Source organism: Oryctolagus cuniculus, chromosome 13 (genome assembly GCF_964237555.1).
Source record: "Oryctolagus cuniculus chromosome 13, mOryCun1.1, whole genome shotgun sequence".
Classification (NCBI taxonomy): domain Eukaryota; kingdom Metazoa; phylum Chordata; class Mammalia; order Lagomorpha; family Leporidae; genus Oryctolagus; species Oryctolagus cuniculus.
The window spans coordinates 18,295,669-18,309,976 of NC_091444.1; the positions used below are offsets into that span (position 1 = coordinate 18,295,669).

Genomic DNA, 14,308 nt, shown 5'->3' on the forward strand with positions numbered 1-14,308 from the left:
AATTAGAGTTATTTAAGGAGGCAGAGAGAGAGGAACCTATGATGCAGAGTAAAAAGCAACCAGAGAGGTGAAAAGAAAACTGGAAAACAGTAGTGGCATGGAAAGGAGCAGTCAGTTTTCAGGGAAAAATCAAGTTCAACAGTTTCAAGGACCACAGAGGTCAACTGGGAGAACTGGCCAATTAAAAGGGGCACTGAATTACCTGAGCAGCAAGAGACCCTTGTTGCCTTCCCCAACTCCTGAGGCCGAGTGTTCTTCCTGTCGTTTTTCTTGGTGATTCCATTTGCAAGTCTGTTTCTCCTATTAGAATGTCACTTCCATGAGGATTAAGACTGGCCGTATTTTTCTAGTTTTGTTTTTGTGTGGCAAAATATACGTAACATAGAATTTACCAACTTCATCGTTTTCATGTGTACAGTTTGCTGGCATTAAGTTCATTCAGTTTGTTGAGTAACTGTCAGCACCATCGATCTCTAGAAGTTTCTTCATCTTGCCAAAATGAAACTATGTGTCCATCAGTTACTCCCCATTACTTCTTTTTTTTTTTAACTTTTATTTAATGAATATAGATTTCCAAAGTACAGCTTATGGACTACATTGGCTTCCCCCCACCCCCGATGACTTCCCACCCGCAACGCTCCCCTTTCCCACTCTCTCTCCCCTTCCATTTCCCCATTTCTTCTTAGCAGTGCCGTTCTGTCTGTCTTTATGAACGTGACCACTCTAGGAAGCTCATACAAGTGGAGTCATAGAGTACTCGTATTTGTCCTTTTCTGTCTGGGTGATTTTATGTGGCATGTCCTCAGGCTCAGATTCTAGCATGGATCAGGATTTGCCTCCTTTATAGGGCTGAATTATATTCCATTGTATGCATGTGCCCTGTTTTATCTTTTCATCTGTTGATGGGCGCTTGGGTTGTTTCTACCTTTTGACTATTGTAAACAACACTGCTATGAGAATGGCTGTCCAAATATATCTTTAAGGTACTGCTTTCATTTTCTTTTTTCAATTGTATATACTCAGAAATGGAATTTACTGGTTCCTGTGGTAATTCTGCATTCAATTTCTTGAAGAATTGCCATACTGTTTCCTATAGTAGCTGTACCATTTTACAATTATGTCGTCAATGCACGGGGTTTTAATTTCTCCACATCCTCACCTACACTTGCTTTATGTTTGTTTTTTTTTTTTAATAATAGCCATCCTAAAGGGTGAGAATAAGAAAACTGACTATAATTTTTCTCATCATCCTTTCCCCAGCATATAATAAACAATTTATATTTATTGAATAAATAAGTGAGTGAGGAATAAATGTTAGGAGAATATAAAGTATTCTAGGATGATTTCAACTTTATATTTGAAGGGGTGAGAAAAGATAGGGAGGTAGCTGGAGGAGGACCTAGAATTGAAGGTGGGAGAAACTGGAACACACAGATATCTCACAGGGATTCAGTACAAGGTGAAGGCACACATCAGAACTTGAAGGGGTCTATGAACTCCTTGAAAAGTGCACGTAGCTTTTATGACAAATGTATTCGATTCTCAGTAGTCTTCATGATTGTCAGAGGGACTTCTGGTGCCCAGAAAAGTGTCTGTCCTAAAGGTGGATGCAAGCTCCCTAGCATGGCGTGTAAGATCTGTCACGCCCTCACCTCTGCCTGTTCTCCTCATTCTGCTCCCTTAACTTCCCTCTTTCATTGTGTGCCTCAGATTTGCCAAATTCATCATCCGTGGCCTCTTCTGTTTCTGTGTCTTTGCACAGGTTCTCTCTGCCTCTATCGTCCTCCTCGCCACCCAAGTCCCTTCCCTACCTTCAGAACCCAGTGTTAGGTATTCCTCTTGTGTGTTTCTGTCTGAGTACTTAGATTTTCTCATTATACTCATTTTCTTATGACTTTTCCAGTAGATTAAAAGATTCTTGATGAGGATAATTGATTGGTCTTTGTAGTTCTCATGCTTAAAACACTTAATTCTTTAAGAAAATGAATTAATACTAAAAAAAAATAAATAAAGCAAAATTGTGGATAAGGTACCTGATCAACTGCCTTAGCTCTGGGACTGCTTCTTCTGAGAACTTGAACGCACAACTACTCGAGTTGGAATCAGCCCTGCTCTTCCTGACAGCTTTTCTCCCTTCTGCACAGGTGTCTCACCCTTTGCTTTTCTTCAGTCCTGCTGCTTCTATGACCCAGGGAGGGCATGAATTGTTGGGACATCTCTGTGTGATCCCTAGGGTTAGGAAGTGATGTTACGGAAAAGCTAATACAGGGTTGTGGGGGGGTTAGTTGTTGTTCCAGACCAGCTCTGAATTGCCACCTTTTTGAGTGTGATTTTTCTTTCTATGGGTAATGCTAAGTTTTTCCAATCTCTGCCATTCAGAGAAATCTCTTTTGGTCAGCATTTGATCTTGGGAAAGTAGGGAGCTTTCAAATAAAAGTGTTGAGAACTCTTTGTTATGAAAGAAGTATATATATAACAGGCAGACATCAGTGTTGACCTATTTTCTGGAGATCACATTGGAAAAGCTGAAATTTTGTGTTCTGAATGTACCTAAACTCAGGCCTGGGTTCTTTGCACACTGAGGAGCTTATTTTAAGCATATGTTGTTTGATATGGCCTTTAGGCATTTGGGGAATTTTATGTGGGATTTGATAACTGTTAGTTCTCTGGGAGAGCGTCCCTGCTCACTCGTCCAGTCAGCCCCTGGTTGGTGTGAAACTGCCCTGGTGCTCCGATGTTTTCCCAGGGTGTTACGCTGACAGACCTTCAAGAAGCAGAAAGGACTTTCAGCCGGTCGAGGGCAGAGAGGCAAGCTCAGGAGCAGCCTGGTGAGCAGCCTGTGGACACCGCAGGGCTGGAGAAGAGCCCTGAGAAGCATGAGCCCTCAGCAGCCCCAGCAAAGGAAGCTGGGGAGGGTCAGCAGCCCTGGGGCGGGAGCCTGGATGACGAGGTGAGCCCATCGTGCTGGCGGTGTACTGTGCGTGGTTCATGTATGGATCTGCTCCTTGCTGGTAATTCAAGTGCTGTGTGCCGTCTCTCAGTGGACAGCGCAGAGCAGGTAGCATGCCGGAGAAAGAAGACTTTAAAGGATATCAGTCCTTAAGTGACTGTTCTTTTTCTCTGGGAGTTAACTAATGCTTTTGAATACATGTCTTTCTGTCCTAAAAAGAGAGATCATGGTATAATAAAAATAAAAATATGAGCCCTTTTTGTGTGTTGGCTTTATGCCGGCCACTGCGGTGTATGAGTTCATTTAACCCTCCCAGCAACTCCTTTTCTATACGTGAAGAAATCCAGTCATGGAGAGGTTGAGTGGTTTGCCCAGCATTTCACACAGCTAAGACGCGCTTACGCAGGCTGACTCCACAGATCACTCTCTCAATTCAAGTGTGCTGGTCTCCAGACTCCTGCAGATCTGAGACCTTACGAAGCCCTCCGTGCTGTCACTGTTGGGATGGACACTTGGATAGGCATTTTAATTTATGTTCCATTTTTCTAAAAGAGTTTGCAGTCAAGGTGTCACCTAAGATGGTTCCAGTTACACCTGTTGTCTGTGTCAGTTAGCATTCCCACTTCTGTTTATCTCAGAGGTGTCCTGGTTTAGACTCCTACATTTTGTGGTCACTGTAGTTACAGGAGAAAGCAATGCCTTTGTTCTGACTGACTGGCGAGGTCCCGTCGTTGAGGTTCTGTCGTGTATTTTGTTTTATGAGCTACTCTTCACTGAATACTTATTACCAGATATTGTTAAGTCCCTAACAAACATTATCTTTTTTTTTTAAAGATTTATTTATTTATTTGAAATTCAGAGTTACACAGAGAGAGCAGAGGCAGAGAGAGAGAGAGGTCTTCCATCCGCTGGTTCACTCCCCAATTGGCCGCAACGGCTGGAGCTGCGCTGATCTGAAGCCAGGAGCCAGGAGCTTCTTCCGGGTCTCCCACGCAGGTGCAGGGGCCCAAGGACTTAGGCCATCTTCTACTGCTTTCCCAGGCCATAGCAGAGAGCTGGATCAGAAGTGGAGCAGCCAGGACTCGATCTGGTGCCCAGATGGGATGCGGCACTGCAGGTGGCAGCTTAACCAGCTACTCCACAGCGCCAGCCCCAACACATATTATCTTACTTAATCCTCCGAACTCTGTCTGAGGAAGGTGTTTTCCCTGTATTGCTTGAGGAAGATGGGGAAGCTGGGGCTCAGAGAAGTTACTAACTAATTCAAGATCATGCGGCCAGTAAGTGTTGAAGCTAGAGTGAACCAAGTTCTCTCTGACTCTGAGGCTTGCTATACTTTGTTGCTTCTGTCTATTTATTTTCTATTTATTTATTAATGTTGAAAGAGATTCACTCTCTGATCAGAGGGAAGCTTTATTTTTTTCAATTTATTTGAAAGGCAGAGCAATAGAAACAGAGACCTTCGATCTGCTGCTTTATTCCCTAAATACCTGCAACATCTAGCCTGGGCCAGGCCAAAGCTAGGGGCCTGGAACTCAATCTAGGTTTCCCACATGGATGGTAGGGAGTCATACCTAAACCATCACTTGCTGTCTCCCAGGAGACTTTCATTAGAAGCAGAGCTGGGCCTTGAACCCAGGCATCCAGTATGGGTTGTCCCAAGTGGCATCTTAACCACTGCACCAAGCATACCCCCCTCTTTATAATTTATTTTTTAAATGATTTTTTTAGAGATTTATTTTTATTTATTTGAAAGAGTAACAGAGAAAGATAGAGACAGAGACAGAGAGAGGTCTTCCATCCCCTGGTTCACTCCCCAAATGGCTGTAATGACCAGAGCTGGGCTGATCTGAAATCAGGAGCCTCTTCTACATCTCCCACGTGGGTGCAGGGTCCCAAAGACTTGGGCCATCCTCCACTGCTTTCCCAGGCACATTAACAGGGAGCTGAATCGGAAGTAGAAAAGCCAGGATGCTGGTGCTGCAGGCCATAACTTTATCACATTGTGCCACAATACTGGCCCCAGTCTTTATAATTTATAAACAAAAAGATATATAATCTTTACATTGTAAATTATGTAATAAGAATTTATCTCCACATCTGCAATAAACCAAGTTAAGGCTTATTGTCAGACTCTATCTGTCCCGACTCTCAAGGGAAAAAAACTTCAAAGGTGAAAATAGGAATTTTTAAAAAGTGTCAGTAAGCTTGGTTATGGTAAGTTGGTCAAGTATTCAGAAGTTGGTGGAGTACACACTTGCTCTATGTTTGCAGATAATCCCTCCTTCTACTTCACATTCCTGAGCTGTTTGTTTTCCTACATAAACCTTTTCTTTCAGCACCTCATCTGAAAAAGGCCATCATTCTTCCATTTTCATTCCAAGGTCAAAAATATGGTTGTTAACATAGTTCATGTTATCTAGTGCTCTTTGATCTGTCTAGAAGAAATTTGCCTAGAATGCTGTTAACATGATGATATTCTTAGAAAAAGAGTCTAAAAGCTATTTTTTTCTGGTGATTTTACTAACTTCGGTTTAGTGGTTATTTATTGAGTATCAGTTACTATAAAGCCTCTTAATTAAAGCCCATTTTGAATAAACCTGTTGTCCTTGTCCTTTGATTAGACTTGACCTTTAACATCTCGTCCGTGGATTATTTCCAGCCTATTTACCGTCGCTTGAGGTATCCGTCTCAGCCAGACAAACCCACAACCCCAGTGTCTCCTTCTGCTTCGAGACCCTCACTCTACACCAGTTCCCATCTATTACGAACAAGCAGATCTTCAGTCCCTGAATCTGAGAGTTCAGAGACAACTGCAGACGCTGCACCTGCAAAAGAAATGGACAGAAACGGTAAGTAGAGCCTCAGGTGCAGGCCCCGCTCAGCGCACACGTCCCAGAGTCTGAGTCATCCTTTGCTTTGTCTCGGCCAGAGAGTGAAGAAGCAGATTTGGATGGTCAGTCCTCTAATAGGCTGTCCATCCGAGAGAGGAGGCGGCCCAAGGAGCGGCGGAGAGGCACGGGCATCAATTTCTGGACAAAGGATGTAAGTGGATTGGTCTCTGCTGGGGGATGTCGTTACCGCAGCTGCCTTGACTTCAAAAGAAGGAGTCCCACACAGTGGCTTGAATCTTGCAGATTGTCAAGAAGTGTTACTGAGGAGGAGAGAAGAAGGATTTAACTAGTAAAGGACTCGCTTAGTGGATATCTGCTGGATACCCAGTTCCTAGAACAGTGCTAAGCATATGGTAGGCACTAGGTAAATAATTGGTGACGAGTTAAAAAAAACTGGAAATTTACATCTAAACATATAACAAGTGTCAAGTTTTAGCAGTGCCTTAAAAGTCATATAGTCAACAACATCTTATTATCACATGTAAGCAAAGAGCTGCAAGGATTTCAAGGACTTTAAAGTCTGTAAGCAAGGCAAATTCATTTGGTTCGGTTTTACTCTTTTGTAGAGAATAAAGAACAAATAATGTGGACAGATTAACCTTGACTTTAAAATACAGACAGATACACCTACACCTAGTAATTTTAAACACACACTCAGTACTTTAATGTGCCTCTCTCATATCTTGTTCTGCGCCTTTCTCATTCAGCCTTGTTACTAATAGTTTAAAAATCCAGGAGCCAGTGTCTTGAACAAGAGGAACCTACTTACCACAGGCTTATTTGAAAGTTAGAGACAAGAAATGAGACAGTAGGAGTCATCTACCAGAAGCTGTTCTTTTGGTAAAAGTATAAAGACAAGCAGACTGCTAATTATTGACTAAGAGGAAGTTAATTCTGTCTTCCTTCAAGATGCCCCTTTTCCAGCTGTGGTTTGCTTTGACATTTTTGACCCCGGGTGACATCGCTCTGCTGACTGCGGTGACGGCTGTTAAGAGTGGCAGTGGCAGAGCATCACTTGGCAGTCAGTCCTCCCTGCCAACATGCATAATTGATGGGAGCTGACTTGGTTGCTTTCAGGGGTATCTGTGATGATTGTCTTATTTTTTCCTTCTCCTTCCTTTTCAGGAGGATGCAACTGATGTCTCTGAAGAGGTCAAAGAAGCATGGGTAAGTGACAAGCCAATGAGGCATGTCCCTCCAGGCTCAGTCTTGCTCTTGTGCAGACAATTTTGGTAGAAAAAAGAACAGGCCCTATGCAAATTTGGGTTGAGGGGGAGCTGGAAGATAGACATTTCTTGGAGGGCTGTGGCACGTGTTACTGGTGGTATTATTTTCTCATGTGTAATAACAGTGCTCTTGAACAAGTTTCCAACACTTTTCTCTGTCTGTGGCTGATCTCTAACACTGTCAACGGGTCTTTTTCTTTCTTGAACATATCTTACTAGATTATGTGAAGTACTTAGAAATCTTTTGAAGAAAAATGAGAAATGCTACCAATTCCCTTAAGTGTTTCTGAAAGCTCCATCCCTGTCCCCAGTGCTGAATCAAAATAACAAGAACAAGGTTTGAGGGTAAAGGAAAGAGAATGTTTCACCTGTTGACAGGTGAGGGTGTTTTAGGGTTTGTAAGGAGGCTTCCAGGAAGCAGGAGTCTGGAAGAAAGGGAATAAAGGCTACGAGGGGCAGGTTGGAGTCACAGTGGTTATGTGGTCCGGTTTCATGTTCAGTTAGTGTCCAAGTGTCCAAGTTTCTGATGGGTCAGCAGTTCTGTATTCTTCAGGAAATGTTTAGGATGGCCAAGTGGGCTTCAGTGCTTTCTGCCCTGGGCCTGGAATTCACCTAAACAAAACCCATAGAGACGGTGCTGGCCACCAAGGTGTCATCGAATGGAGAAGCAGATGACCTTCTGAGTCTGGTCCAGCTGTACCACTGCCTCAATTCAGGGAGTGAAGCCAAGGAGGAGGCTGGGGGACGCAGGCCAGATGGTTTCTAGCATCTGCAGTCAAGGCACCATTTCATACAGATCAGCTCTACAGAGAGGAACATGTGCATGGAGAATGCAAACACCAGGCGTTCAAAAGTCGTTTATATCTGACTGAAATGAAATTAAACACCCGGCCTCTTACACATCTCTGACTTCTTAAATTCCGGCATCCAGCTCTTCTCTGCAGTAAAAGGATGGGGCACAGCTTTCCTGAAGATCCCTAGACCCCGATACACCTCTCAAACACCGTAGAAAGCTGGCAGTTTTCTTTTTTTTTTTTTAAGATCTATTTATGTATTTGAAAGTCAGAGTTACACAGAGAGAAGAGAGTCAGAGAGAGAGAGAGAGAGAGAGAGAGAGAGGTCTTCCATCCGCTTGTTCACTCCCCAGTTATCTGCAATGGCTGGAGCTGTGCCGATCTGAAGCCAGGAGCCAGGAGCTTCTTCCGGGTCTCCCACATGGGTGCAGGGGCCCAAGCACTTGGGCCATCTTCTACTGCTTTCCCAGGCCACAGTAGAGAGCTGGATCAGAAGAGGAGCAGCCGGAACTAGAACTGGTGCCCATATGGGATGCCGGTGCTTCAGGCCAGGGCGTTAATCTGCTGTGCCACAGCACCTGCCTCAGCTGGTAGTTTTCTTATTCCCTCCTTCCCTTCCTCCCTCCCTAGATTTTATTTATTTATTTGAGAGATAGAGTTACAGACAGTGAGAGGGAGAGACAAAGAGAAAGGTCTTCCTTCTGTTGGTTCACTCCCCAGTTGGCCACAATGGCCGGAGCTGCGCCAATCCGGAGCCAGGAGCCAGGAGCTTCCTCCTGGTCTCCCATGTGGGTGCAAGGGCCCAAGAACTTAGGCCATCTTCTACTGCTTTCCCAGGCCATAGGAGAGAGCTGGATTGGAAGAGGAGCAGCCGGGACTAGAACTGGCGCCCATATGGGATGTCAGCGCCGCAGGGAGAGGATTAACCTACTGTGTCCAGGCCCCCAGCTGGTAGTTTTCTTTTTCAGTACTAATTCTCAGAAAGGAAGGAATTTCCTTTTGACTAGATTAATTTAAATACATGTGCTTTTCTGTTGAACATTGTATAAAAGATGTCCTTTTTGTACCCTACTGTTTATTGGAAGTATGTTCTTAGATTATATTTAATAAACTCATACTGAAAATTGAGAACTCATTTTTAGCAGAGGAGATAGAAATAGTATATTGCTATTGTCCTGTCTGTTAGTTAAGCTCCTTCAACCTCTGGTTGAAGCTGGGCTGCTTCTACACAATTGTGTTGTGTAGAAATAGCATAGAGAGGTTTCCTTGGGTAGAAGTGTGTGTGTGTGTGTGTGTGTGTGTGTGTGTATTGACTCACACAAATAACAGCAACTCTTAGATTCTTCAAGGTTTTTGGAAAGGTTTTTGGAGACAGGAAGAGTGGATGAAGAAAAGTTCCTGAGGCTGGCATTGTGGCAGACTACCACCTGAGACACCGGCATCCCATATGGGCACTGGTTCATGTCCCGACTGCTCCACTTCCAATCCAGCTCTTTGCTAATGGCCTGGGAAAGCAGTGGATGATGGCCCACATCCCTGGGCCCCTGGTACCCATGTGGGAGACCTGGAAGAAACTCTTGGCTCCTGGCTTCAGCCTGACCCAGAGTGGCCATTGCAGCCATCTGGGGAGCAAACCCATGGATAGAAGACCTCTCTCTGTCTCTCCTCTGCAACCCTGACTTTCAAATAAATAAATACATCTTAAAGATAGAAAAAAGAAAGAAAATCTCCTTTTGTGGCTTGTAAGATATCTAAACAGAGAATCTGAGTAAGAGATTATGGAGCATTGAAATGGGCAGCGATCCCTCGAGGGTTAAACAAGCCATTTAAATCCAGGAAATTATGAACGGAAGGTTTTGTTGTCATAAAATGTCTTTGTCAGTGAAAATCTTTGTCTCTACTTTTCTAAACTTCTTGGTACAGGACAATCCTAGCCTAGGGCAGTGAGTAAGAAAAATTAAGATGATCTTAATGCAGCGCTTCTCTGAGAATTTCATTTTAGAATCATTGACTTAAAATCATAGACAAGACTTGGGGATTGGTGCAGAAAAGCTGAGACTGTTAGCTTTCTTGTGAAAGTCATTTGTCTGGCTGAAAAATACTCATCCAAAGCTTGAGGCATCTGGTAGTGTTTTCCATGTATCAAGGAGACTACAGTGTGAATGTAAGAAAAACAGCCTTCTATCTCTGGACTGGTTGCTTGGAATTTGTGTGGGCAAGTCAGGGTTGGTACAAGCATATTCGAGGTGCCAACAGTGCAGAAGGGACAGATGGTGCTCAGCCCAGGGGGAGGCGTCCTTTCTGTAAAAGTCTGTTTGCGTGCTTCTTTACTCCAGTATATGTGAATGAAACTCACACTGTTTTTCTCCCCCGAGCACTCTACTGATGCTAGCAGGCATGACGCCATTATAAATATGAACTCGGAGATTATATACCTGGTAATGCTCCGGTATAAATTGCTCCAGTTCTACTTCAGGAAAACCAGTAGTGTCTTGTGGTCACTCTCCCCCATGTCCGTGTCCATCCATCAAGCAGCAGAGTCGACTCACCTCAGCAGCAACACATCAGCCACCAGAGGAGGACTCGGGGAAACTGGCCTAGCTGATTGTCGTGGACACTGCCGAGAAGCCAGGGTCATTCTGTGTTTCCTTGATATTTGGTTGTGTAAACCTAAATCTGCTATTTTATTTTTTTAAAGATTTATTTATTTGAAAGGCAGACAGGGAGAGACATAAAGGTCCTCTATTGACTGGTTCCCTCCCAAATGTCTGTAACTGCCAGGCCAAAACCAGGAGCCGGGAACTCTATCCTGGTCTCCCACATGGGTGGCAGTGGCAGGAACCCAAGTAGTAGTTAGGCCATGCCTTCCCTGGCGCGTTAGCAGGAAGCTGGATCAGAAGCAGAGCTGCTGGGACTCAAGCTGTTGCTCCAATGTGGGACACTCGTGTCAAAGTGCGGCTTACCCTTCTGTGCCACCACGCCAGGCCCTGTATCTGCTATTGAAGTCATACCAGCACCTGTCTTTCCTGTAGCCTGCTCCTGAAGATGGTCGAGTCTATAATTTTTTTTCAGATTTATTTATTTATTTGAAAGAGTTACACAGAGAGAGGAGAGGCGCAGAGAGAGAGAGAGAGAGATATCTTCATCCGATGGTTCACTCCCCAGATGGCAGCAACAGCCGGAGCTGCTCCAATCTGAAGCCAGGAGCCAGGAGCTTCTTCCGGGTCTCCCACGTGGGTGCAGGGGCCCAAGGACTTGGGGCATCTTCCACTGCTTTCCCAGGCCATAGCAGAGAGCTAGATCGGAAGAGGAGCAGCCAGGTCTTGAACCGGCGCCCATATGGGATGCCGGTGCTTCAGGCCAGGGCGTTAAACCACTGCACTACAGTGCTGGCCCCAAGTCTATAATTTTTTAAAGTTAACTCTTACCAAGACTCTGACCTTTTTTTTTTTTTTTTAAGATTTATTTATTTATTTGAAAGTCAGAGTCATACAAAGAGAGGAGAGGCAGCGAGAGGGAGAGAGGTCTTCATCTGCTGGTTCACTCCCCAACTGGCCGCATCGACTGGACCTGTGCCGATCTGAAGCCAAGAGCCAGGAGCTTCATCCCAGTCTCCCACATGGATGCAGGGGCCCAAACACTTGGGCCATCTTCCACTGCTTTTCCAGGCCATAGCAGAGAGCTGGATTGGAAGTGGAGCAGCTGGATCTCGAACCGGCGCCCATATGAGATGCCAGCACTGCAAGCGGCGGCTTTACCCACTATGCCACAGTGCCAGCCCCTGACCTCATTTTTTTTTAACTGAAATATAATTTGCACACACCAAAGTGCAGATTTTAAATGTACCATTTGATGAGTTTTGACACCTGGATATAGCAGTATAATCATAGCCCAAATCAAGATATAGAACTTTTTCATCACCTTAAAAAACTCCCTCAGGGCCAGCATCATGGTGTAGCAGAGTAAGCCACCACTTACAATGCCAACATCCCATATGTGGGCACTGGTTCATGTCCTGGCTGCTCCACTTCCATTCCAGCTACCTACTAATGGCCTGAGAAAAGCAGCACAAGATCACCCAACTGTTTGGGCCTCTGCCAAGGAGCTCCTGCCTCCTGGCTTCAGCCTGGCTCAGCCCTGGCTGTTGCAGCCACTTGTGGAGTAAACCAGTAGATAGAGGATCTCCTCTCTGTGTTTTTCTGTTTCTGTCTGTCTGTCTGTCTGTCTGTCTCTCTCGTTTTCCTCTTTTCTCTGTAACTCTGACTTTCAAATAAATAAATAAGTCTTAAAAAAAAAAAAAAAAAAAAAACACAAGAAAGCTTCCTCAAGCACAGTAGGCATTGTGGTGCAGTGGGTTCGGTCACCACTTGGGACAACTGCATTCCTGTATTGAAGTGGTAGTTTGATTCCTGGCTATTCCACTTCCTATCAAGCTTCCTGCTAATGGGCTTGGGAAATAGCAGATGATGGCTCAAGTATTTAGGATCCTGTCGCCCACATGGAATTCCAGGCTCCTGGCTTTGGAGACTGCAAAGTGGCCCAGCATTGGCTATTGTGGCCATTTGAAAAGTGAGCTAGAAGATGGAAGATCTTTATATCTTTGTCTCTCCTTCTCTCTCTCTCTCGCTGTCTCTCTCTTTTTTTTTAAAGGCTCATCATATCTTTTTCCAGAGAAAGGGACACAGAATCTCCCATCTGCTGGTTTACTCCCCAGATGGCTGCAACAGCCAGGACTGGGCCAGGTTGAAGCCAAGAGCCAGGAACTGGGAACTTCATCTGGGTCTCCCATGTGCGTGTCACAGGGCCCAGACAGTTGGGATACAAACCAACACCCATATGGGATGCTAGCATCACAGGCAGCAGCCTCACTTACTACGCCACAATGCCGGCCCTGAATAATATTTACCTTTAAGGGTATAAAGGAAACTCAGTGGTTGTTATCTATATTTTATGCCTCTATTCAGGATTAGACCCTAATGATTTAAAAAATATACAGAGTTGTCCACCTTCTTAGATTTCTAAAGACGATTCTTTAATCTCTTACTGCTATAGCAGTAATAGCGGTATGGTTAAGAAGACCTTCTGTTGTTTAGCCTGAATCTCAGTTGACGGCATTGAAAGCCATTTCCTCCTTTATATCACCAATATTTACATACAGAGAAGATTTATGGTCAGGAAATACATATGCTATGTATATGGTAGAGAGACCAGGCATCACTGTCCTGGTAGTACTGAGGAGTGTGCCTTGAGGGCTTGGGGACTTTGCTTAAGCCTAACTAGTGTATGGTTTCTGTCAAACCCCCTCCCTTCAGTAGATTCATGGACCAGTGACACTGCCACATTCTGGATGTGACAGGTAGTCACATCATGGTGCTCTAGATCCTTTGTTTTGCTAAATGAAAAAGAAATAGACTCTTGATTTTAGGAAGAGGAATACTTCCCCCACACCTGGAAATGCTTTTAGATTCCAGAGTACGTTTGGTGTTTTCTTTACTACACAGTAGTCCTCCTACTGGGGGTTATGTTCTAAGAGCTCCTGAGTAGACTCCTGAATCCTCAGATAGAAGTGACCCCTACAGATATATATTTTCCCTATATGTACATACTTATGATAAAGTTTTATTTAAAGATTAGCACAGTAAGAGACTGACAGTAATAACAATAGAACAATAATAACCACATTTTATAGTTGCCAGAGGGACTGCTTTTCTGCTTTGGGGCCATTATTTTTTTTTTTTTTTTTTTTTATCTTTTATTTAATGAATATAAATTTCCAAAGTACGTCTCATGGGTTACAATGGCTTTCCCCCCCATACCGTCCCTCCCACCCACCACCCTCCCCTTTCCCACTCCCTCTCCCCTTCCATTCACATCAAGATTCATTTTCGATTATCTTAGTATACAGAAGATCAGCTTATTATACCTTAAGTAAGGATTTCAACAGTTTGTTCCCACACAGAAACATAAAGTGAAAAATAATAGATGATTTTTTTTTAAATGATGATGAAATCAGATCAGACCTATTGTCATGTTTAATCCCAGTGAGAGTCAAGTTGGGAATTGATAGTTTCTTTTTTTTTTTTTTTTTTTAACAGAAGATCAGTTTAGTGTACATTAAGTAAAGATTTCAACAGTTTGCACCCCCATAGAAACACAAAGTGAAATATACTGTTTGAGTACTCGTTATAGCATTAAGCCTCAGTGTACAGCACATTAAGGACAGAGATCCTACATGAGGAGTAAGTGCACAGTGACTCCTGTTGTTGACTTTACAAATTGACACTCCTGTTTATGGCATCAGTAATCTCCCTATGCACCAGTCATGAGTTTCCAAGGCTATGGAAGCCCCTTGAGTTCTCCGACTCTTATCTTGTTTAGACAAGGTCATAGTCAAAGTGGAGGTTCTCTCCTCCCTTCAGAGAAAGGCACCTCCCTCTTTGAAGA

The 14,308-nt window shown here is 44.0% G+C and overlaps 1 protein-coding gene across 22 annotated transcripts in view; it reads left to right on the plus strand.

The window, feature by feature from the left end:
- Window positions 1–14,308, plus strand: part of PPP1R12B (protein phosphatase 1 regulatory subunit 12B) — a 215,740-nt gene that overhangs the window by 119,527 nt on the left and 81,905 nt on the right. For 21 of the 22 annotated variants that reach the window (XR_011381332.1, XR_011381333.1, XR_011381336.1 and 18 more), the window contains 4 exons: window positions 2,747–2,950; window positions 5,613–5,802; window positions 5,883–5,995; window positions 6,970–7,011. Coding sequence is in view for 15 of the 22 variants with exons in the window: in XM_008268574.4 (XP_008266796.2) it covers window positions 2,747–2,950; window positions 5,613–5,802; window positions 5,883–5,995; window positions 6,970–7,011 (549 nt within the window). In the remaining 7 variants the exon portion in view is untranslated. Of the gene's footprint in view, window positions 1–2,746; window positions 2,951–5,612; window positions 5,803–5,882; window positions 5,996–6,087; window positions 6,940–6,969; window positions 7,012–14,308 lie in introns of those variants that run through there. The other variant, XM_051820469.2, reaches the window with a different exon arrangement.